Below are 26,554 nucleotides of genomic sequence, written 5' to 3'. Positions count from 1 at the left end.
ATATTATCATCGAACTGTTGTATTAGTGTAAAATATAAGTGATCGTCTGAACAACCACGAGTATTATTAAATATTATCCGCCTCGGCTGGCGGTATATCATAAAATGCGTGTCGTGAATACATCAACCGTATTAATTTTAATAGTTGCGAGGGTCAGTTTTGGATTAAAATATGATAATCTTGAAGATTTCGTTGATATGGTTGAGGACAACATCAACAAAGCCCTTAATTATACAATTTCAAAAGATAATTCAGATATTTTGAATTTGTCTAGTTCTACAGCAAAAGGTAAGATAAATATACAGTACGACCCCGGGTTGTCTTTACAAGAGGAAAAACTTTTTTATTATTGACATTTTGTTTTGTATTTTAAAATGGTTAATCCCGTTTATACTTCTCCAAATTTCCATACCGTTTTAGAAAGCATTAAGAAAAACATATCGCTGAAAGTCCTAAAAATCAAAAGGCATTTCTATGGTAATATAATTTAGATTTCATTCTTTGATAGATGATTATTTTTAATTTTGATAACGCCATATTTTTTGCTGTTCTGAAATGTTAAAAAACACAAAATTTATTTAGTTCAATGCTACGGAAAAGGTGATAATAGAAATTATTGGAAATTGTGATACTTTAACAACAACAAAAAATGTAACATTAATCAGAATTAATAATAACCATCTATCAAAGAATGAAATCGAAATTATATTACCATGGAAACGCCTTTTGATTTTTAGGACTTCAACCATAATGTTTTTCATGTTTTTTTTTAATTTCTCTAAAACGCTATGGAAATTTGGAAGAGTATAAAGGTTGATTCTCACTATACCTTCCATATCAGCTCCCTTCCGTTTACATAAAATATTATATCATGTAAATTAATAGGAAAATGCACACTATCCGTTCCGTTTCCCTTGCGTTCCATATTAGTACGAGAGCTAGCAACGTCGGAAAAACAAGTATTTTAAGACGTCTGGCTCTTTGATATATCTTTTACTACGCTCTCTAGAACAGCATGCGGCCCGTCTGGCTGCCGGTAAACATTGCGTTCCCTACTGCGCATTGAAAGAAGATCCTATATTTTTATTAGTCGTTTAAATTCTAGTATTGAATATAAATCGAACATGTCTCCATAGCGCAGTGCGTAGAGTTTCCGACAACGAACCGATGATTCAGAGTTCGAATCCGGGTCAGGACAATGCCTTTTTTATTTTATTTTCGTTTATATTCTAATAGTAAAGTATTAAATACTTGTTTTTTTTAATCGCCAGATTTATTTAATACTTTATTGTTAGAATATAAACGAAAATAAAATAAAAGTGTTTGCCCTGACCCGGATTTGAACTCTGAATCATCGGTTCATCGTCGGAAACTCTACGCACTGCGCAATGGAGACATGTTTGATTTATATTCAATACTAGAATTTATAGGATTAAATTAATAAAAATATAAGATCTTCTTCCGATGCGCAGTAGTAAACGCAACGTGTATCGGCAGCCAGACGGGCCGCATGCTGCTCAAAAGAGCATAGTAAAAGATATATCAAAGAGCCAGACGTCTTAAAATACTTTCTCAAAAACGTTGCTAGCTCTTAGACTATATCCTTTCCTTCCATACATTTTTTTGACGGACGAAATGAAGCGTATCGGAAACAGCGTTGTCAAGTTCTTTAAAGACCAGCTCTGTTAAAATTTTGCTGATATTTATTTATTCTTTTACCTCTTAATTAAATTTATTACCTTTTTCAAAAGATACAAATTTTTAAAATAAAACTTTTGTAATGATATAAATTGTACAATAAAAAGTATGGAACTGATACGGAACGGATATGGAATGGATATGGAATGGAAACGGAAGGTATAGTGAGAATCAACCTTAAATGGGATTAAGTAGCGTTTTAGGACAAACATTTGCAAACATTTTTATGGAGAATCTTTCCTCTTGTAAAGACAATCAGGGGACATACTGTATACAAACTAGCTAATTGGTTTGCAAACTAAATTACAATATTTGTTTTGGTTGCTAATTTTATAGGTACTATTCTTTTAATTATAAAACCAACTAGTGTAGTTTGTTTGTATGTATAATGACCAGATAAATAATTATGATTTTTTTCTAATATTTATGTTAACACATTATTAGAAATCTGCCCTAGTTTCAGGGTCTATTTTTCATCTGGTCGGGCCCTAAGGCCCAAGCAAAAATTCGGGCCCTTTTTTCCAATAAAATTCAAAAATTCAAGAAATTATGAATATTTTACAACCTTTAATGGGCCCCCCAGACCACCGGGCCCAAGCCCCGGGCCTTATGGTAAAATAGGCCCTGCCTAGTTTTAATCATCCATAATACCCCTATTTTTCGCTAGTTTATAAACTGACAGTATGGATCTTATTTTCTATAGTTTGCTTATGCGAAAATTTATGTTTATTTCTGAATTTATTTATTATACGGTTACTGATATATAACAAAATTTTCGGAAACCTTATAAGACTTACTTCTGCTACTATTATGATGAATAACATAATGTCGCTTCTTTAAATTGAATTATTGTTGATTTTATTATTATTCCCCAGAAACTTTAAGGAGTGTGGGGAAACTTGGGGTACTGTATCAACAACATTATAATTTGAGATATTATGTTAGTCATCACTAAAGTTGCACAGGCAAGTATTTCCTTAACAAAATACAACATAGCAGAAAATTGTATAATAAATAATTACCTATCTCAAGAAGTAACAATGCCCGTATGGAGGAATTTAAGTTCTGGTGGTTATTATTTTCATAGTTTCATTCAGAACCTCGCAATTACTGGTTTCAATTAGCGTAGAAATTTGTTCCTTTAATTTCAATGTAAGCCTTCAGAACGTCAAAATTAGTGGTAGACATTTTCAATTAATATTAGTTTATGAACAATAAATTTTTCATTTCTAACCACCATTTCTCTTGAGGGATGATAATCAAGGGTCAAAGTGACATTACTCGCAAATTTTAAATTATAATTAGTGGAAAAGTTAAAAGTTTGGTAACTTTTTCCACTAATTGAAAATTACTACCACTAATTTTGACGTTCTGAATGCTTACATTCAAATTAGTGAAACAAACTTCTACGCTAATTGAAACCACTAATTTATTCCACTAATTGCGAGGTTCTCAATGAACCTAAAAGTTCATTCAGAGCTAAAAGTTCATTCCTGACCACTAATTTATTCCACTAATTGCGGGGTTCTGAATGAAGCTAAAAGTTCATTCAGAACCTCGCAATTAGGGGAATAAATTAGTGGTTTAAAATAGCGTAGAAGTTTGTTCCTTTAACTTCAATGTAAGCATTCAGAACGTCTAAATTAGTGGTAGTAATTTTCAATGAAGTTAAATACTTCTACCCCTTTTTCGTCGTCCCGCTGGTGTCCAGTTGTCAGGATCTGTTTTGGAAGCCTCTCCGCTGGCATTCTTTGTACGTGTACGTATTCGAATTCTGTTGTTCGTACATCTTTCTCTTCTGGATTTACATGCGGCCCGTCTCCAGAAATCTATTTCTGTCTCTTCCAGGGTGCGAGACTTGTCATATATATTGCCATATATTAGCTGCCATACCTTGCTGACATAGCAAACGATGCTTTTAACCATTGTGCGTTTGTTGGATTTAGAGATGTTACTATCCCACAAGACGCCATTTAACATAGAGATTGCATTTTTTCCCTAAGCATTTTTGTCCCTTCAATTCTTTTTGGATTTTTTTTTGAAATGTTGGCTAGTAGTTATAAATCAAAAGCTTATTATTTTATAAGCTAATTTTTGAGTTTTTTTCTGTGCTAACTTTTTTATTGTACAAGTGACTACCCCAAGCCGTTGCTAGGATTTTTTACTAATTTTAATTCTGTTACTTGAGCTTCATTCAGAACCTCTAAATCAATGGAATAAATTAGTACCTAGTAGTACGAGAGCGAGCAACGTCGGAAAAACAAGTATTTTAAGACGTCTGGCTCTTTGATATATCTTTTACTATGCTCTCTAGAACAGCATGCGGCCCGTCTGGCTGCCGGTAAACGTTGCGTTCCCTACTGCGCATTGAAAGAAGATCCTATATTTTTATTAGTCCTTTAAATTCTAGTACCTATTCAATATAAATCGAACATGTCTCCATGGCGCAGTGCGTAGAGTTTCCGACCTCGAACCGATGATTCAGAGTTCGAATCCGGGTCAGGGCCAAAGACTTTTTTATTTTATTTTCGTTTATATTCTGATAGTAAAGGAATAAAAAAATGTTTTTTTAATTGCCAGAATTATTTAATACTTAATATTTTATACTTAATATTCAACAAAGTAACTGAGAAATTAATTCAACTATAACTGTAAAATATTTTACTAAGCTAAATTGTTTTTGCCGTCAGGTTTCCCGGACTCTTTTCCAAATCCTTTTCCAAAATCCGTACATGTCCGGGTAAATCCAGACTTATGGAAACCCTAAGTATAAAGCATAATAGAAAGCACTAATTTATTCCGCTAATTTCGATGTTCTGAATGAAGCTTTAGTTAGTTTGAATAATTTTTGATTAGTTTTAAAAGTAGCCAAGTATCCATTCTCGCCCTAACATATAAGAAGCAAGATGATACTTTATTTTTTGTTATTTTCTAGATTTCGGAACATTCGATTTTATAATTATTGGAGGAGGAGCTGCGGGAGCTATCCTAGCTAATAGACTGACGGAAATTTCAGAATGGAAGATTTTACTTTTAGAAGCCGGTGGATTACCTAATGATTTTACAAAAATACTTGGCTTAAGTCCTTATAATTACTTTTCCACTCGAAGCTGGGGATATAATAGCACATCACAGAAACATGCTTGTTTAGGTAAGGATATAGATTATTCTAAATTCAAAAAGCTTAGTTTATAAATTCTAAAATAAATAGTTACTACGAGGTTTAAACCTAGCTTAATGCTGTTTTTCTAATGTTATCTTGTAGAATAACACGACTAAAATAAACTTCTAAAATATCTGTTTAATTTAAAAAATTAGCGGGTTATAAGATCTACCCACTAAGGAAAATTCATAGGTATATACAGGGTGTTCCAAGATTTTATAGATATAGAGCTACTACTTATTTTTGAAATCACAATACGTTCAATGGACCCCCACATTTTGCTTCTACAGGGTGTTTCAAAAAACATGTGCCATCTCTCGTGGGGAGATTCCTCACGTAAAAATAAGATTTAGTTTTCATATCAACATAGGTCCGAATCTGCTCTTTTTCGTAGCTACAGGGTGTTAAAGTCTTAATAATCTTTTAGTGATTCGGCTGAAATTTTGAAGGTAAAAGTTACTATAAGTGATACATATTTTAAAGCTAAAAAAGTGTCGATAAGTTCATCAGGGACGTGTATATGGGTTATCACTGGAATATTTATTAAAAAAATATGTGCGCCACTAAACTTTTGAAGGTTTTCGGTGTATTAAGTGCATTTGAATGGATTTAAGACAGTTTTAGTGGACATACTATATTTTTTTAGAGTTTTACTGTACTTAACGTATTATAATTGATGAACTAGATAGTTTTTTAAAATTATTTATCAAATTTTCCTTAAAATTGGAGATAATTCCTACCTGTAACAGCCTATAATGTTCATTATTGTTTTTGCTGAGCGATGTATATGTATAATATTTTTTTTTTGTTTTGTTTCTTATATACTATATATTTTTTTCTTTTTATTCTTGGCTTTAGGCCGTTGGGGTTGCAAAGATGTTACTAGATTTTATTCATTATTTTATTTTTATGACGACGTTTCGACAGTATATGTCTATTTCAAGTCTATTGAACGTAGATTCCTACAGAATTAAAAATTGTTAATAGTTGAATCTAGTAGGATCAGAAGATATGCCAGAAATATCAACCACAGAAATTAAATACGCACTTCAACAAATAAAAAATGGCAAAAGCCCAGGAGAAGATCGTATTACACCTGAAATGCTGAAGATGGGCGGAAAACCATTAGTGGATGTCGTGGAAGTATTGTTAAATAAATATCTGATGGAGGGTAGAATCCCGGACGCATGGAAAAACGCAGAAGTTGTGCTATTATACAAAAAAGGAGATTTTACAAATATAGAGAATTATAGACCAATAAGCCTTCTCTCGCATCTATACAAGCTCTTCACTAGGATTATCAACAACCGACTGTCTACGAAACTAGATTCCTATCAGCCAATAGAACAGGCAGGCTTCGAAAAGGTTTTAGTACCATCGATCATCTACAAACAATTAAAACAGTCATTGAAAAAACAACAGAATACAATATACCTCTACATTTGGCCTTTGTAGACTACCAAAAAGCCTTTGACAGCATCGAAACCTGGTCATTTCTAGCTGCAAGGGAGGACGCGAGAATTGATTCCAGATATTACTCCATTATTAAAAATATCTATGATAGTGCAACCTTCCAAGTTAAATTAGATGATCACCTCAAAACAGAAAAAATACCACTCGGTAAGGTTGTGAGACAAGGAGATACCATCTCTCCCAAGTTATTTACACTGGCACTGGAAAATGTCTTCAAGAAATTAGAATGGGAAAATAGAGGTCTAAACATCGATGGGGTACACCTTAGCCATCTGAGGTTCGCAGACGATATTGTCTTGCTGAGCACCGACATTCAAGGCTAAACACCATGCTAAATGAGCTAAATGAGCAATCCCAGAAAAATTGGCCTTAAAATGGGCAGAAGAAGACCAGATAATGAGCAACAATATCCGCCATTACCGTGGACAACGTTATTATTGAAAACGTAGACCATTATATATTTAGGTCATAAAATGTTGGGCAAGGAAAACCAAAATACGGATATTAAACGCAGGATCCATTTGGCATGGGTAGCATTTGGAAATATGAGCGATATTTTCAAGGATAAAAAGGTGCCCATGAACCTAAAGAAAAAGGCTTACGACAGCTGCATTCTACCTATGCTTACGTATGGCTTAGAGACTATGGCAATTACTCGAAAAACAGCAGAACAACTACGAGTAGCACAAAGAGCCATATAAAGAATCATGTTGGGAGTCACCATTAGGGAAAAAATACGTAATACCCACATACGTCAAAAAACAAAATTAATAGATGTCGTTAAAAGAGTGGCAAGTCTGAAGTGGCAATGGATAGGACATGTGGCAAGACAGGATCCAGACCGATGGCCCCAAAAAATAATCCTATGGAGACCTAGTGGAACAACAAGAAGTGTGGGCCGACCAAAAAAGAGATGGGTCGATGACGTCAGGGCAGTGGCGGGAAGACAATGGATAAGATTGGCTAGAGATCGCGAAGCATGGAAAAACCTAGAAGAGGCCTATATTCAACACTGGATGGAACCAGGCTGAGAAAGAAGAAGAAAAATAGTTGAATCTACGTTCAAGAGACTTGAAAAAGACATATACTGCCGAAACGTCGTCATAAAAATAAAATAATGAATAAAATCTAGTAACATCTTTGCAACCCCAACGACCTAAAGCCAAGTATAAAAAGAAAAATAATAAATTATTTCGACTAGCTGGCGATATTTTAACATGGTAAAAAGCGAAAACTATTTTTTTTTCGAATACAAATATTGCTTAAAAATGTTAAATGTCAGCAAAATTAGAGAAAAATAAATAAATACTTTATAGAAAAACAATTTAACTTGTGTAATTGTTATTATTATTAAACAATTTGTTAATGGTTATTTTAGATATCGCATTAGTTTGGTTTGACTTAATCGCGGCAACTACTCTGATTGGTTCAAAGTTGCGAGGCAACCTGTTTAATGTAATAACCTTGGACAAGAGCCACCTCTAGGAATCAATCAATCTAAGTCAGCTTCGGAAAAATATTTTTTTTTTCAAAAAGCGCGGTGGCGTTTTTTTGGCTGCAAAAAGTGCAGTAAATATTAGAAGGACCATTTTCAAAAAAAAATAGATGTCAAATATTAAAGCGTTTAGCAAAACATAGAAACCTCCAAATCTCATTGAAATCGGAATATCGATTTTTAAAATATCTTAAAAAATGCATTTAAGTTTTTCAAGTTTGTTGTCCTCTAACGGACAAACGAAGCACTTCCACGGAATATTGGGACACACTGTATTTACTCTTGTCGTCAAAAGTAATAAAGAAAACAATATTATTATAATAGTTTAACTAGAACGATACCACTTAAAGAATGTTTACTAGTTACGTCTATTTATTTATTTAATCTATGATGGTGCTGATAAACTATCTATCACTACAATCAAACCAAACAAAACAAAATCACATTTGAAATTAAGAATTACTACCGAATAACACTTAACAAAGTAAATCCGAAAATAAGTAATCGTACATAAGATATTCTGTTGTTTATTAAGAGCTAATGTTACGTATTTACTTTTAGATAATCCACGTAAGGATATGTACACATCCAGCTAATACCCAAATATGCATTTGCATTTTATTTGTCCTTATTAATAAAACTGCGGTTTTGAATCTCCATTGTCTTTATTTTATATAATCCAGTTACTTTTGGGTCGGTATTTATATGTGTGGAAGTAAATCGCATAGGGATCTTATTAAGTCGGAGTGAGAGAAATGCGACGGTGTGCTGCTGCGGCGTTGCCAGTGCGTCTTTCCCTATCAAGTAATGTCACGATCACAAACTGCTTATTTTTAAAAGGTTTTATTTTCGAAAAGATAACTAGATAATATCATTAGATGTGTTTCTGAACATCTGAAATGGAATTATAAGGATATCGTTGAGCCCATATAACACACAATATCCGCAGGATATTCATAGAATGTCGGAATGTCCCATTATAAGACCATCTTATAAAGACATCTATAGGATATCCTCCAGACATCCTGAAATCCTGTAGATGTCTCAGAATAGAATATCCTATGGATATCTCTGTCGTATATCTAATGTACATCCAGCTGAGATATCCAAACATGCTTATGATAATAAAATATCCTAACAATATCGTTTAGATATTTAGGAAAAATAAATAATGTACTACTTTTAATATTACATAAAATGCAATAAACCATACAGATAGATATATATTACGTCAAGGCAACAAAATATCCTGTTGGTATCTTCTGGATAATCTGGATATTTATGAGCTTGGCTCCCAGTAATACAGAGAATTTAAAACGCCCGCGCAAAAAATTTCCCACAATCCATCTCGACAGTTGTTTGTTTTTGCATCGTGTATTATTCAGTTCTTTGATTTAGTGAAATTCGAGGTGAATTCGGTCGTTTGTCGATATTGAATGGACTTAAAAATGACTGAAACTAACAAAACTGGTTGAGTTTGACTTAGTTTTTTCTTATACTCATAATGTGTAGCCTTGTTCTAGCAGAAATTCTATCCTAACCTCAACTAATGTCGAAAAACGACGAACGACTCAGGGTCTCACAATGAAAAATTTGTGACAAAATTATAGGTGAAAATTTGTTGAAAAGCGCTTGTTTTTTATCCCTAAACCCATTTTCGTGTTTGATCTATTCAAACAGAAATCCTATTTTTGTGTTTAAATTGTGAGTTTCTGGAATGTGTAGTGTTAGAAATTATACCTGTATCCTGTGTCCTAACTTTGATGTAAACTGTTGCTGCTAGACATAAACTGCTAGATTCCATAAAGGGTAGTATAATCTGGTATAATACCATACGATCGAAAAAAACGGCATCAGAGGTGGCTTGGAAATGAAGATTGCTGTTATTTTGTATGTAAAATTATATGGGGAATGTCATCGATCGTAATTTTCAAGCCAATTGAACGCCGTTTTTTTTTCGATGGTACAGTATAAATTGAAAGCTCTTAACTCATACAAATAAACTTCTAAATTTTGATGCAAAATTCATTGACATAATATGTAGGTATATTTTAGAGCTGTTAATAAAAATATCCAATGAATAACGTCAAAATGTGGCTAAATAAAACTAAATTGCGAACGTTTTTACTATAAACTAAGGATGAAGTAAGTATTGTCAAATAACAGTCCTCATATGATATCATAAAAATATTCTATAATGCTCCCAACATCATCCTTGTATTATCCTAGAAATATCCCAAATAATCGTAAAAGGCTTGCCTAGGGATGTCTTGAAGATAACTTTTTTTGTCCCATCTGGATATCCCATAAATATCCTCCTCTAGTTTTTGGATATCCCTAAGATATTTACTATATCCTTGGAGAATATCCTCAAGATATCTATAAGATTGTGTTGTGTTATATGGGAGGTGTCCATTTTTTTATAAGGATAAAACTCAGTAATCGCGATAATTTAAAAACTTGACTTTTTAACACATAACATGCCATAATTTAAGAACCACTCTAGATATTGAAACTTTTTTTATTTTGAAGATCGGATCTTTTACAATATGTTTAAATAAGAAAAATTCGATAAGGTTGTTTTTTCCATTCAAAAATTTTAAACAAACCATCCATTTACTTTTAGTGCATAGCAATTTTCAGCTATCGTGTAACTATTTATTTATAAATATTTTCACATATTGTCTGCGAAGAAAATATAGCAGAAGGTTTTAAAAAACTACAGTCAATTATTTTTAATAGATTTCGAGCTACCGACTTTTGAATTCAGAGTTCTAATAGCGCGACCACTGTCGAACGCTAACTCAATTCCACTTATTTTTACCAAAAGTGCAAGTGTTTCTAACTTGAACTTCAACATTTTCAAGCTATAGGAAAACTTACAACGACTCGTTAATAAATAAACAAAGTATCATGAGACCAAATTAAATCGTGAAGCCGAACACATGATGTACATCTTTCCCTAGAACTTTAAGTACTGAGTACTTTATACGAGTAATGAGTACTGAGTAAGTTACGGAGTACTGACAGAGGTACTGATTGGGTTAACCGGTCAACTGCGACATCTGCTATATCCCCTTCCACATCTCTTAGCAATGTGCACAGTTTCTCGGTCGATTTCATACGTTTGGCAACGTGTTTACTGTTCTCTCTTTGTTCAGTACATTATAAACGCCATTGTAGTCTTCTCACATACGGAAATCTCGACCCAAGACTAACCTTTGCCAGCCCTTAGTATGGTGTTATTGTGTGATAATCCATTAAGAGTCAAAAAGAAATTAGATATACATCCAATCAAATCGTAATATTCTATTTAAAATAGTGATGCTCTACATTCAAGGTCTATTCATTATTGCAGAACTGTGAGCAGGAACTTGCACTATTTACCCCAAATATTCTTTATTCTATTTATTTCTATTTGACCCAACGATTGTCTCTCTATTTAAATGCTATGCTTATTTTTACTATACTGTGAAATCTTCAAAAAAACATTTTGGAAAAACTTACTGCTGAAAATTCTAGTAACTAAAGTTCTCCCAAAAACAAACAATACGTATATTAATAATTATAATTTTGTTTTTATTTAGCTATGAAGGAGGAAAAATGCTCGTTGCCTCAAGGTAGAGTTATTGGAGGCGGTACTACTATTAATGCTGGCGTATATGCCAGAGGTCATCCAGAAGATTTTGACAGATGGGTCAGTATTCCCAAGAAATAAAGTAAAGTTTGTCCAACAAGAGAATATTATTTCGACAGACTACATACAATACAAAAAATTATATCTACTCTTGAATGAAAATGTAAGAAAACAATTGTCACTAACTCATATTCTTTCGCTGGATAGACTATACCTACTTGTACGCTATCAAGTGTGAACTGATTACACATGTTATCAGTCAGTGATATATCTGACCAAAATGTGTTAATTTCAAAACTGTGAGTTCAAGGAGATATTTTATTTCATTAACTTGTTATTTCTTTCCTTTTTCTTTCTCTTTGTTAGATCTAATTTCAGATTTAATTAGTATCGTCTATGTTTTGTCTGGTGCTACAATAATATTTTTTTTCCTGTTCAACATATTATACAAAATATAAATAAATATAATTAAATTAATTATTATTGTAATTACGAATTAAGTTTGTTTTTTATTCTAATTTTGCAACCATACTGATCAGTTATTGTTACAAAATTTTCAGCAATTTTCCAATTTAAATTTAATTCAAAATAATTTCTTTTCCGTCAAATGATACAAATACTAGTAATTTCGTAATTATTTCACTGGCAAGCATTATCAGAACACTAGGTATATTGATTTCCAGCAGTGATATATTTAAGTAATTACGAAATTTTGAGACATTAGTTGCTATTATTTTTTTTAAATTTTTTGAACGGAACACCATTTTGCTACACCTGTGCTTTTGCTGTTAATAATGTTTAAATAATTTATATTCTAATAATTATATATTTTAAGCGTCTATCTATTATTTGTAGTTTAATAATAGATAAAAAAACGTATAAAAAATTAATGGTTAGAGATATTTTTATAATAAAAATACCACGTGTTTTTGAAATTTATTGTTTTTTAATAATGGAAAAAAGATTATAAACGATAAAACATGATACTTGGAAATATTACAGATAATTAAAAATTATAATTTCATACTAAAAAATATGTATTAAATAAAACCATTTTATTATTAAATAATTAATTAGCTACCATTATTATCTTGAAAACGAAATGTTTTATTTAAATTTTGAATTCGTTTTAATGTTTCGAATTTATATTTAAAAAAAACATTTTTAGGAATATTAAGACATGAATAAAATTGAATTTTACATCGATCATCTTAAGGCGAATTTGAATGCTGGCATTTACTAGTAAGCTCCAATGAATGCACTAGTGAAAGTTTATTTCAAAATTAGTTGTTAAACTTTTACTGGCTATATTCTAAGTAAAAAAATAAGCAAATAATAAATAATAATAAAAAATAAGCAAATAATAAATAATAATAAAAAAATGATAAAATAATACTAATAAAAAAAAATAAGCAAATGACATGAAACGACATGAAAACTAAAGACTCGCTATAAGTTACAATTATTATTTGTTATGGTTAGTTGATCTTCTTACGTCACTCAAATTCCTTCTTCTGTGTTATTTTAGTGACACTGACATCTTCTGTACTACAAAGTTTAAATTTAGGCTGTCAACAAGAGGTTCCGTGACACTGTCATTTTAATTTATAGGTAAACATACTTTATATTAGTTAATGGTTACTATAATTTTAGTCGAATGTTTATGGTAATCCAGGTTGGTCATACGAGGAAGTCCTTCCTTACTTCAAAAAATCCGAAAACGCTGTTTTTGAACCTAGAGATTCGGACTACCATGGTGAAGGAGGATATTACACTGTGGATATAAATGCTTAAGCACTCCAGAGGTGGTATGTATCAATTAATATATTGTTCAGAAATAATTTTAATACCTATACGATTAGTTTGAGAATCTCGGCGTAATAACAAGCAGCTGAAATGTAAGTGTTAGCCAAACTATCAAGATAATACTTCTTTTATAATAATATATTATCGATTGTCAAATTGTTTATTAAAATATTTTATTTTGTCAATTGCTTCTGTCTTCTACGTTTTATTTTAATATTTTATAAATTATAATTTTATTTTGTGGTTTTCTTTTATTAGTTTATTTTTTTCTAATATAGTAATCTTCATATAATTATGGTGGATTTATTACTGGATGATCTGAGTTTACTGCTATATTATAGGGAATAAACTCTGTAATAAACATAAATTTTGCATTATGTATATTTGTATTCATATTTATAATAGCAGCTTGCATTCACTATTTATTGTTAAAAATTCTATATTTAAATGTTTTTGACTTCTAATGTTACATATTTGCTTGCCGCTTTGGTGTCTAAATATTAGGAGAATAGTCCAAATCTAGTGTTTTTAGTAAGTAGTTTTGTTAAAAGATTGTGAATTGATTAGTTTCCTGTTTAAATAAAAGAAAATAATTAAGATTAATGAAGTAAGTTACAAAAAATACAATTTTTACGATTTGATTTCATTTTATTAGGTAAAGCTATTTAAACCGCTCTTTAATGAGAAGGGTATAGACTTCATTGACGACTACAATGGCAAATACCAAAATGGAATTGCACAAGTTCAAATGTCTCTGAAAGGAAACGAACGCGTCAGTACTTACTCCGCATTTTTGGAAAACTTTACGTCCAGGTCCAATTTGAACATAAGTTTGCACAGTTTTGTTACAAAGATTGCCATTAATAATGCTACCAAAACTGCCTATGGTGCCTATTTTGTGAAGGATGGTGTGAATTATTTTGCGAAAGCCAAGAAAGAAGTTATTGTATCAGGTAAATATATCATAACTATGTTCACATATTAAGATCACATTTTATATATTAAAACAACACACATTTTTGTCTGATGATGCTCGTATGAGCCAAATACTTGCCACAATTTGACAGTTTAGTTTAATTGTTGAGACCTGCACTTTGAGACTTTTTTCTTTTTTTTTTAATTTATAAACCGGATCTTTTTGTAAAGAATGGACGCCTTCTTTAAGTCTCTTATTTACCTTAAGCCCACGAGCCACTTTATCTTAAACTCTAATGTCAAGTATTTACCTATATAAACCAATTAAAAGTAGTAAAATAAAGATTTACATTTAATAAATTGGTGAAAATTAATCGGGAAATATTCGGAGTGATAAGAAATGTATATTTTATACAAGAAAAAAGTTCAAATTTGTTCATACCGCAACATAATTTTTCAGTTTGTGATACTCACTTTATATTTTTGGTTACATTTTGTATTTAATAGTTATTATAGTATTTTTTGTAAGACTTCAACAGAACATATCGTATGATTAAAAAAGAGTGTCACAATGGCTTTTTAATAACACTTTATAATAATTTCTATCAAGCAGATTCAAATAAGTCATTTATAAAGAAACTGACATAAAAACTTAGTATTTAAATGGGAAAAAGTTAAAAGTTCGCAGACAGTGCTAATTATTTAGACGCAAATATATACAGCACAAATTATTTGCACAATCATTTCTAATTGAATAGAAATTAAATAATTAAATTTCTTGTTTAAGAAAGACTATTTTACAAAAGAAAAAAAAACTAATTAGATTTAATAATTATTAATATGTTATATTTTGTACGATTCATTCATTATATATATATAATTTTTTTTTCAATTATCGTTGGTAGTTATTAATTTTATTATATTTGATGTTCCGCTCTTGTTATAGCTGGAGGAATTAATTCTCCTCAGTTGCTTATGTTATCTGGAATAGGACGAAAGAAACATCTAAAGGAATTGAATATACCTCTAGTCAAATATCTTCCTGTTGGTAAATATTTACAAGACCATATACTGTTTTTGGGATTAATAGTTCGGTAAGATTTTCAACAAAAAAAACTTGAAAATGCATTATTCTGCAATTTTCAGGATATTTTGTAACTTTGGCAAATATTTCTAGCAGAGCTGCAACCATAGAAATGCTTTAGATGCACCTTTTTATTATTAACGTTTTGAAAATAAATATATTCTTCGTAAAAGTTTTTGCTTGTTCTAAAATTGTTAATCCCGTTTATATTTTTCCAAATTTTCATACAGTTTTAGAGGAAAAAGGAGGTGTATTGAAACTAAAAGAATTTCGGACTTTTCAGAACCCAGTGAGCAATATTTTGTCACATTTAAGGGACAGTTACGTATCTGCCGTTTTATTCATACGACCAATTGCACACACAGTTTCGAAACTGTTACTTTTACTTCTGAAGCACGCTGACGCAACGTGTTTTATGCAAAAATTCGGAATACTGTTAATGCATGTGTGAACTAATATTTTGTGTTTTAAGACACTTATCACTCTTTTTAATACTACTTATTTTTTTTTAAATTTGCCAAAAAAATTATTCTCTCACACATCGTTGTCGCAAATTATTTCTTACTAAATGGCTTCAAAAGTGTTCCTACTACTGTAGTTCAATAATTACATGCGCCGGAAAATTTTTCGTGTAGTTTTTTTGATATATAAAAGATAGCAACAAGGGCTAAAACACAAATATTATTTAGCAAAAATATTTTTTAATAAATTAATTTTGCTAAAAAAAATTACAATATAACATATCAAGTACGTAAATGGTCCGCGTTACGGGTAGGGTGAATATGTTCATTGTGCATTGTGCATTGTTCATTGTGCCATTTAAGAATTGTTATCGTGGTGGCCGGTGGCATATACGTTATAGTGAGAATCGCGCCTAATATGTGCTAGTAGTAATCCGCACGCTTTACTTTTCTGTAGTAAGAAGAGGTAATTTTATAATATCGCAGATCACACGAGTTTCTTATTTGGCGACGACGTATTTTATATTACACAGATCGAAACAAACCTCTCTTGATCTGGATCGATTAATTTCTATTGTGCGAGTTAACTACTGGTTAAAATGCCTTTATAGCGTTACGCTGAACTTGTGACGGTTTATACAATTTTTGGGCCTAGTTACTGTTTTCCGTGATGTACAAATGAACTTTATAGGTTTAAGAACAAAATTCCTACTATGCCTAACACTATGCATTCCACAATAATGTCTTGTGTTTTTTAAAGGCACATACGTCAGTACGTCATTGTTTTAACACCATTACTACTAAATGTCAGTTATAATTTGCATTCGAGTAACAGTTCCTTTTGTGTTAACACAATTCCTATTTTGTGTAATATTATTATTCCTTTTTTAAGTCAACTTAGGCAATTTTATTTTGGTGTGTTATTTGAAGCAAAAGAAGGGCCTGATGGTAACGTAACAACGACGTCACCTAGAACACATTTCCCTCCATTAGCGTAACTAGCAATTTACCTTGGGATGGGCCTGGGGGGAGGGGGGGCTGGGGTTGAGCCCAGTGGGGGCTTAGGGTCTTTGTTTTCTTAAAAATGAAAAATAATTTTCAAAAACACATTTTTTGAATAAAACGTTTACATGAATTTCTCTATCAATAAATTTCATAAACTTGGTTATCAAACCGTGTTCCCGTAGATTACTTAAATACCTACAAATTTTCTAAAAAAAATAAAAATTAACACATTTTTTGAACACAACAAAATAATATTAACTAAACAAAACTAGAAAACGTCATTTTTACTGCATCACAAGCAAATAAAAATTAATACGTAGCCAAGAATCATAATTCAGGATTTCTCTGGGGGGTGCCCAGCAGGACCAGGGGGGGCCCGGGCACCCCTGTAGTTACGCCAATGTTTTCCTCAAAGGAATAAACTGCTCACTGGGAAGCGTCCTATCAAAACAAGGCCAGAATCATTGAAACAAGAGAAAGAGAGCATCTACCAGGTACGTTGTGAATGCGGTGAGTCGTACATTGCAGAGACTAAACGTCTCCTAAATGTACGACTTGGCTAGCACAAAAAGGTGAAACAATGAAGTCAGGTATTGGGGACCATGTTTGGCCAAAACAGCACAATATACAGTGGTCGGAAGCTCGGGTTGTCCACAGGAAACCTCATTGGAAAAAGCGTAAATTTAAAGAAGCCGTTTTTATAGCAAACAATAATAACATCTTTAGCAATCATAGTACGGAAATATCTACGATATGGCTACCACTGATAAAACGTACCGATGCAGGAATTCTAAGTGGACAACCTCACGTTTAACTGCACCCAAGTTCATAAATGCCTGTTTGTAATATAAAAGCTCAGTAATTTTAGGAATTAGACAGTTTATACTTGATAACACTCAGTGATCCTTCTGACCGAAACGTTTTGTTAATCAAAATAAATAAAGACAATGGAAGTCCGAAATTCTTTTAGTTTCAATAAAATAGTTTTAATGAGCAGGTTAAAGAATGCTCTTAAAATTAACGAATACTCTTATAAAAAAATTAAAAATGAACATTAATAAAAGGATTTTCTTTTTCTGATATGTTTAGGACGAACAGAATATTCTACAATCAAACTATGGCTGAAATGCTGAAACTTTATGAAGAAAATCAGCGCCCTCTCATGACCGGTTTTCAGGTGGAACTCGTGTCATTTACCAATTTCGGTAGAAACCAGAGCATCAGACCCGATATAGAGTATATTATTTCCACACCACCACCAAGCAGCAGTCAATTCGAAATTTTTTTTGGGTAAAAAAATAAAATTACCTTAACATTAGTCAGTATATCTCTGAAAGATATTTTTAGTCTATATATTTAGTCTCAGTATATAAAAGTATACAACTTTTTAATATTCTATTACAACAGTCGGACTTATACACTTTGTATATACTACTAAGAGATACTACTAAGAAAGAAAGGTGCCCCGTGGCGTAGAGGTACAAGCTCTCGTCTACCAATCTCAAGGTGTGGGTTCGATTCCCACACCCGACATTTCATCAGCCGACTGTTTTTATTAAAATAAAAATAGTTTGGGTACCTAGGTCGACTCAGCCTTAAATGAGTACTTGGGATTCACAATCCTGAGGTAATAATAGGCGGTTGAAGCGTAGTGCTAGCCACATTACCTTCCTTGTATACCGAACGGCTCTAGTATAGCAAGCTGTACCTTGCTACTCCCAAGGCGTCAAAACGATATATACGGGAGCTATTATTATACTACTAAGAAAAATATTTTTGTATTGCATCTTTATTGAATTTATCACTGTACGATGTTTCAGCATAAAAGATTCTTACATGGACCCTTTCAACATCAACACCAGCAGTGATATCTTAATCTACACTTGTCTGATGCACCCCAAATCTCGAGGTTCCGTAACTTTGAAATCGAATTCTCCATTGGATAAACCTCTGATCAATCCCAACTACTTGGCCGAAGATGAGGATATAGAAACCTTGTATCGCGGAGTCGAACTCATTTTGAGCATGAACAACAGTCAGATTTTGAAGAATTATGAAGCTTATATAGTGGATGTCGAATATCCAAATTGTGTATCGTACAAGAAGTCTAGTAAGGAATGGTGGTTTTGTGCAATTAGACAATTCACTTCTCCAGTAAGTAGATTAAAAATGCTATATTGTGGTTTTTAAAAATGGGGAGATCAGGCTGTGATTGTATACTTGCATTTCCTTCATTCTTGTAATGTTAAGAATTAAGAACATTGTAAAACGCATTGAATAGTTCATTTAGTTTGTTTCTATACAATGTTTAATGGCTTCGTATAACTGCGATTGATTTTTGAAGATAAACGCATTTTTTTTAATAAAACAATGAGTTAATAAATATTCTCTTTTTTGCTACAGTAGTGGAAAATCTTGAAGTTTTTGTAATACACAGGTAAGATGGTATTCTAAACTCTAATTTTCATGTGGCGGAAGCCTTCATAATGGTTCTATTTTTTATATTTGATGTGATTTGTTAAGCAGGGTTGGAAAAAATCATGATTTTAAAAAAAAATTAAATCGGATTTTTTTGATTTTAATTCAAAACAATATTTAAATCGGATTTCCAAATGACTAGGACTTATTTCCAATTAAATTCCTATCTTAAATGGCTAAAGGCTGATTCATGGTACACCGTGACGGGCCGGGGCCGTGCGACGGTGAAGGCACGGCCAAACATTGTCAAATGTTATTTATACTTATGCATTCATGCTAAGCCGAGCACGGGCCGAGCTTCGCCGGAACGCGTCCGTGCCCCGTCCGAGAAATGTCGGTGTACATTTTTCCTCGGATCCGCTACGGTCCGGCCCCGTTGCGGCAAACATATGAGTCGCCCGGGCTAAATACTTCGTTCGTCTACGGGCCTATAGCGACTGTTTTCTAGCAGTGTTGCCGCACCCAACTTTTAGCGCCGTACCACATTATAAACTAAAAATGTACCACTACAATTTTACAAATTTTTTAAAGCACAACAAAATACATCTGCAAATGACTTTAACCGGTTTGGTCGCTGTGAATTTCTTCATAAATTTCTGCATAAAAAAACTTCCTGGAGAAAGACACAAATCGAGACGAAAAACATGAAATAGAAATTCAGAAAACCCAATTATAAGTATGTATAGGTTGAAGAAATCTAAGTAATTCTAATACTACACACAATACTTGGAAAACTTAAATTTTATTAAAAAAACGCAAAATATAGAAGCATGTTAGAAACAGTAAATTTTCAAGTTTTTTCTTCGGGTTATTTAATATAGGCAACGCTATAGACATTACAACGTTTATAATACGTCGTTAATTAATGCGGATTGTCTCCGAATGGTATCGGTAAGCGCGTTTAATGCAATATCAACGACAATAATTATTAAATATCTATTCATTTTCGGTGCGCGTGGGAAATAATTATTGTACCAAATCATCCTGGATTTGAAAATGTAGTACCACTGTACCAAATAGAATTAAAAGTATCAAATTTGATACAAATGTACCACTGCTGCAACACTGTTTTCTAGAATATAATCGGCACGGACATGATCCCCGTTGTCAACTCGGTGTAGCATATATTGAAGGCCCGGACGTGGCTCGGTGTCTACTTTACGGAACGTGCCCGGCTCGGGTACGGCCCGGTGTACCATGAATCAGCCTTTAGTCTTTATAACTCTGAGCGATACCGATAACATTAACAATTCTACGGCGCGTGTCATTTTTCCACATCGGTCACCAATATTTTCCGCAAAAAAAGTCGCTCGCTTCAGATCAAAAGGATTTTTTTTCAAACGTCTCAAAAGTATTAATTTTTGTCATTTTACCGGCTAGGCATAAAAGTAACGCACTGATACGCTTAAGCACAAAAGTACAAAAATTATTAAACTGATATTAAGTGTCAAATTCAACGAGTGTATAAATTGTTTCTCTATTACTGTTCGTATTATTTCGTATTATTTGCAACTTGATTAAAAAATTATTTGTAATGTTTTAAAAAAATAGTGTTTTATTCTGAGTAAAAATGTACTTTTTGTGTCTCCTTGTAACGTCGGAATAGATAACAATTATAAATTTTCGGGAATGAAGATATAGTCTCTATATCAGAAGAACCTGGTTTTACACTAGTCTGCGAATGATATGTATTATATACAGGGTGGTCCATCCAAAACGTTCCGCAAGGCATAACAGCCAGGGTACTTTTTTTTCAAAAAATCCAAAAACACGTCAATTTTGTTTGTGAGGGGGACAACTTTTGGCCCAAAAATGATTGCAAAATCTTCAACCCTCTAAGCGGGGTTGTCATCCCCCAACTTTTTTCAAATGGGAACGGGGGTAAAGTGGCGCCGCAATAAAAAGGGCTTTCTATTTTCTATATTTCTCCGCTTCGTTTTTAAACATCGATCTAGTCATTTTGAAAATATGAATGATGCAAAAAAACGCATAAATTGAATTAATTAAAAAAAACTTAACTTATTAATGAAGCAAATGCTCAAAATGTTGCCCGTCAACCTCCATACAGTAATACAAATTATTTTCAAACCGTTCTCGAACATTCTGAAGAACTTGCGGGGTCACTTCGCGACAAACATCAATAATTCGTCTTCGCAGGTCTTCTAATAAGGCGGTTGGAGTGCTATATACTTTACTTTTTATGTCTCCCCATAGAAAAAAGTCTAAAGGACTCAAGTCGGGTGACCGGGGAGGCCACTCAATTGCACCCCTTCGTCCTAACCACCGACCGGGAAAGTTATTGTTCAAAAATTACGCACATTTTGAGAGCAATATGGAGATGCACCGTCTTGTTGAAATATTAGTTGAAATATTATATTCCGCTTCAACGTATCCAGGATTGTTCTCTATGATGTCAGTTAGGGCTGGGTCGATGGTATTTTCCAGTAAATCCAAGTACATATCATCTGTTGGATTTCCAGGAAGAAAAAAAGGACCCACAATAGAATTTCCAAAAATACCAACCCACACGTTCAATTTCTGAGGGTTTTGTGTGTGCACCTCGTGAAAAACCCTGGGGTTGTCCTCAGCCCCAGTACCGACAGTTGTGCCGATTAACTACACAACCGTTCAAAAAGAAAGTACACTCATCCGAAAAACACACATTAAATAGGAAATTATTATCATTGGTCACTCGTTCACTCATAGTTTCACAAAATTGCAAGCGACGATCAAAATCGTCTTCGTTGAGTTCTTGTACCAACTGAATTTTGTACGGATGGAAGTTGTGTTTTTTTAATATCCTTTGACACTTGTACGATTCACGCCGGTCATTGACTAATTTTCTTGTACTCAGCGTACTATCCATGGCAACTTGGCCCAATACGAATACCTCCATAGCTTCATTTACTACAGGATTTTCCCTCTGCCTCTTTTTATTCATAACGAAACCAGTTTTTTGCTACTAACTCGCGAACAATTTTGCCATAAACTTGTTTGTCAGGATGGCGTTCATTGAATATCTGCGCAACCCGATTGCCACATTCATTATTTTTAAAATTTAGTTCGATTATTTCCACTTTTTCTGCAAGTGAGTACACCATAATTGTTAAAAAGTTTAACGATATTGAGAAAAACTTCAACGCACAAGTCACAGAACAGCTATCTAGCAACTACCCCACCTGATCGTTCAACCTTGTGGCAAGTGAAAAAATGCGTAAACATCTAGAAATAATAAGAAAAAACAGCAAATTGGTTGAAGGAATTTGTCCTTGTCATTTACTCGGATAAATGTTTAAATAAACTTTTCAAATTTCAATCCTTCATATTTTCTCAATGACTCGACCGATTTTCAAAAACAAAGCGGGAAAGTATAGAGAATAGAAAGCCCTTTTCATTGCGGTACCACTTAACCCCCTTTCCATTTGAAAAAAATTGTGGGATGACACCCCCGCTTAGAGAGTTGAAGATTTTGCAATAATTTTTGGGGCAAAAGTTGCCCCCCTCACAAACAAAATTGACGTGTTTTTGAATTTTCTGAAAAAAAAAATTACCCTGGCCGTTATGCCTTGCGGAACGTTTTCCACGGGCCACCCTGTATAACTCTTATACATAAATTTTTAAATAGATCCCTGCGTTTAGCTGTTTTATGGATTCACACGAAATTACTTCAAAAATCGGTTCAACATTTAAATTGACGAATAGATATTTTTATATAGTTTTATAAAATTTACAATTATTTTTCGATTTATTATCTGTTATATATTATCTGTTATAGAAATATTTTTATAGTTTTCTAAGACAGATTTTTATAACTTATACATTTATTTTTTGATTTATTATAAAGTTTCAATAATTTTTTTTTTATTTAAATCACATTATTAAAATTTAAAAAATCACTTGATTTATATCACGATTTAAATCATGATTTAAATCATGCCAACCCTGGTTAAGACATATGATTTCGGATTTGATGGTACAGATACTTACTTGCCAGGTGTCCTACCCATTGCCATTTGAGGTGTTTTTTTTTCATTTGGTTCCGTGAATGACACCTATTACCGGGGTTATTTGTCCTATCCCCTATCTTTTACGATCTGTCCTGGTTATTCTCGGCATATTTCGTTGCATTGAGAGCGTTTTGCCACTTGCAGTTTCCTTATGATATCCGTTTTAAGTGTCCAGGTTTCGCATGCATAGGTCATGACTGGTAGTACACATTGGTCGAAAGTTTTCTTGTTTAAATAGATTGGCATTCTAGATTTGAATATGATTGAGTTTCTTCCATAATTACTCCATGCTAACTTAAGTCTTCTGTTCATTTCTGGTAGTAGAGATCCAGAGCTTTTGACCAGTTGCCCCAAATATATATATTCTTCTACTATTTCCAATGTTGTGTCATTTATTAGAATTAATTTTATTGCATTTCTTTCTTCAAATTCATTTATTTCTCATCCACTAGTCAAATCTTTCCACTAGTTCGTTGTACAGGGTGGGTCAAATTCGACGCTTTTAAATGGAAACACCCTTTTCTATAGGAGATAGACGAAAACTAATATCGGTGTCTGGAGCTCAATTTTCATCAAAAACATGATGGTGAAAACCGCACATCAATATCTTTTACCGTTTCGGAGGTACGGGGTGTTTTTCAACAATGTGCATTTTTAATAAATCGCTGTAACTTTTTTGCTATGGAAAATTTTGTATTTTTGTGAAAACATTTCCAAAGCACCTTTTTACTTAGAGTTTAATGGTTTAAGTATAATTTTTTTTAAATTAATAATTTAAGAGTTATCAACAGAAAAATTGATTTTTTATTTGGGACACCCTCTATATTTTTAATTAACTGTAAAGAATTTAAAATTACCTTTCCAAAAATATAGCACACAATCCCCTTCGAAATACAGAATTTTTAAAAGTTCGCCACTTTTAACTAGTAGGCTTTGGACCCTTTATTGATGATATGCCCTTAATGGAACTCGAAAATACATTTTTCCAGCAAGACGACTCTGAACGCTGAAGTTATCAGCAAATTTTTGCAGCCAATTTCAAGAATAATTGAATAACTTACCACGATCCCAAACTTTGGCCGTCGAGGGCGCCTGACTTAGTGCCCATAGATCTAATCCTATGGATATATTTGAGGAAGAATAAAGGTTATTATTCCGTATAATCTAGACAAGAATTAGAAATACTTAGCAGTTATGAGAGGGTATCTTTCACCCCCACTGAGTTAATGAATTCCGCGAGAAATGTTCAAAAACTGCCCAGTCTGTCCATAACAGAAGACGGTTGATATTATTTTTATTGTTATTAGATATAGTTTAAATGTGTTGATATTGGTTAAATATATTTTAAATTGTTATAAAATTCTGCATCTCTCAACAAATATTATTTTCGTTTTAACTGATGCTCACAGCTTGAATTTTTTGCATTATAGCCGGTGCCGTTCAAAGCCTACTCATTTAAAGCAAATTTTTATATACTCTATATCTCGAAGAGGAATCGAGCAAAATATCAAGTATGTTATATTTTTGGAAAGGTAATTTTATAATAATAAACTAAAAATATACAGGGTGTCCCATATAAAAAATCAAATTTTCGGTTGATAATTCTTAAATTATTAATTTAAAAAAAATTATACTTAAACCATTAAATTCTACGTAAAAAGGTACTTTGGAAATGTTTTCATAAAAATACAAAATTTTCCATAGCAAAAAAGTTACAGCGATTTATTAAAAATGCAATTTTTGAAAAACACCCCGTAACTCCGAAACGGTAATAGATATCGATATGCGGTTTTCACCATCATGTTTTTGACAAAAATTGAGCTCCAGACACCGATATTAGTTGTTGTCTATCTTCTATAGAAAAGGGTGTTTCCATTTAAAAGCGTCGAATTTGACCCACCCTGTACATTACTTTAATTTTTGCTAAATTCATTTTCAGATCAACTTTATTGCTGGCTGTATTTAGTTCGTTAATTTGTGTTTGTAGTTCTTCAGGACCATTGTCAATTAGGACTATGTCATCAACGAATCTTAGATGGTTTGGTTGTAAGATATGCTCCATCTATTTTTAATCCTTTATTGGTCCAGTCCATTTGACGGAAGATTTGTTTAAGTGTTGCTGTAAACAGCTTTGGGGATATCGCGTCTCCCTTTCGTACTCCTTTGCCAGTTGGGAAATCTGGGGTTGTTTTATATATCATTATTTTAAATATACCACCCCTTTATATTTTAATTAATAATTATACCGTTTTACTCTGTTATTAAATATATGTATTTTAATTTTCTGTAGATTTATCATCCAGTCTCAACTAATAGAATGGGTCCAGATCCAAAAACTTCAGTTGTCAACGCTCACTTACAGGTCCATGGAATGAAAAAGTTAAGGGTAGTGGATAGCAGCGTGATGCCAGAATTGAATTCGGGTCATACCACTGCACCTGTTCTAATGCTGGCTGAAAAAGCTTCGAATATTATAAAAAAACAACACAATAGATATTGAATTTATAACTTGCTATAGTTTAATCACATGTTGAGAAATAAGAAAATATTTATAGATACCATATAAATTATAGTTTAGTGTTTAAATACATTATAATTTATATGAAATCCTTATAATTGGAGTTTTATTTATTAAAGGAGTATTATTATCTATTAAAATAAGTTAAATAATAATAATAAGAATAATAATAATAATGACTTTATTGTTCTAAGTAAACAAAAATACAATTTTTAACGATATTAATTATTAAAAGTAGAACAAGGGCGAAGTTCAGCTCTTACCGAACAGCGGCCGGTGAGCTGCTCTTCCACTTAACCCAACTAGATATTAAAAACAAGAATATATTCAATATATGTAGTAGTATTACACTGCTCAACCCAACATGCTGAACCTAACAAGCTGACATGGTGAAACAAAAAAAAACATATTACAAAAATCCAAATAGCATCCCAATGGTTATCCAAACGTGCGCCTCCTCACCTCTCAGGTACATTGAATCTGATATAGATTATTCCAGCATTTTAATTTAAATTTTGATATACTTAATTTTTTTGTATCATCTGGGACACTGTTGTATAATTTACAAATTTGATAAGTAAAGCCACGTTTAAATAGTTCTGTTTTAAACTGAGGATGTGTGAGCCGACCTTTACACCTTATATTTATATTGTGAACATCAGTCCGGAAAGTTAATTTCTCATACAAGTACGGAGGACACTTAAAAATTAGAAGTTTATGAAAAAAACACAGTGACTGAAGAGTACGTCTGTTTTCCATATTTAGCCACGATGTTTCTTTTAATTTATGCGAAATTCTTTGGAATTTTCGAATG

The 26,554-nt window shown here is 32.5% G+C and overlaps 1 protein-coding gene across 1 annotated transcript; it reads left to right on the top strand.

Annotated features, from left to right (window-relative positions):
* On the top strand, nt 1–25,807 carry LOC115887515 (glucose dehydrogenase [FAD, quinone]-like). Its single transcript, XM_030906980.1, has 9 exons — nt 1–288; nt 4,634–4,849; nt 11,417–11,526; nt 13,120–13,257; nt 13,928–14,225; nt 15,134–15,281; nt 17,827–18,027; nt 18,558–18,891; nt 25,513–25,807. Exons 1-9 carry the CDS (start codon nt 105–107, stop codon nt 25,720–25,722), a joined length of 1,839 nt encoding a protein of 612 aa, XP_030762840.1. The 5' UTR covers nt 1–104; the 3' UTR covers nt 25,723–25,807.
* The last annotated feature ends 747 nt before the right edge of the window (nt 25,808–26,554 follow it).

The sequence above is a fragment of the Sitophilus oryzae genome, unplaced genomic scaffold (genome assembly GCF_002938485.1).
Source record: "Sitophilus oryzae breed Bouriz unplaced genomic scaffold, Soryzae_2.0 scaffold_576_pilon_pilon, whole genome shotgun sequence".
Taxonomy (NCBI): domain Eukaryota; kingdom Metazoa; phylum Arthropoda; class Insecta; order Coleoptera; family Curculionidae; genus Sitophilus; species Sitophilus oryzae.
Note: the sequence above shows the minus strand (reverse complement) of the source record. Positions and strands in the feature narration are given on the sequence as shown.

Excerpts from the sequence above, each read along its gene's own strand:
- LOC115887515 (XM_030906980.1), top strand. The coding sequence starts at position 105 with ATGCGTGTCGTGAATACATCAACCGTATTAATTTTAATAGTTGCGAGG. Across the intron at positions 13,258-13,927 it reads ACACTGTGGATATAAATGCT|GTAAAGCTATTTAAACCGCT; the intron begins TAAGCACTCCAG and ends TCATTTTATTAG. Across the intron at positions 18,892-25,512 it reads TTAGACAATTCACTTCTCCA|ATTTATCATCCAGTCTCAAC; the intron begins GTAAGTAGATTA and ends AATTTTCTGTAG.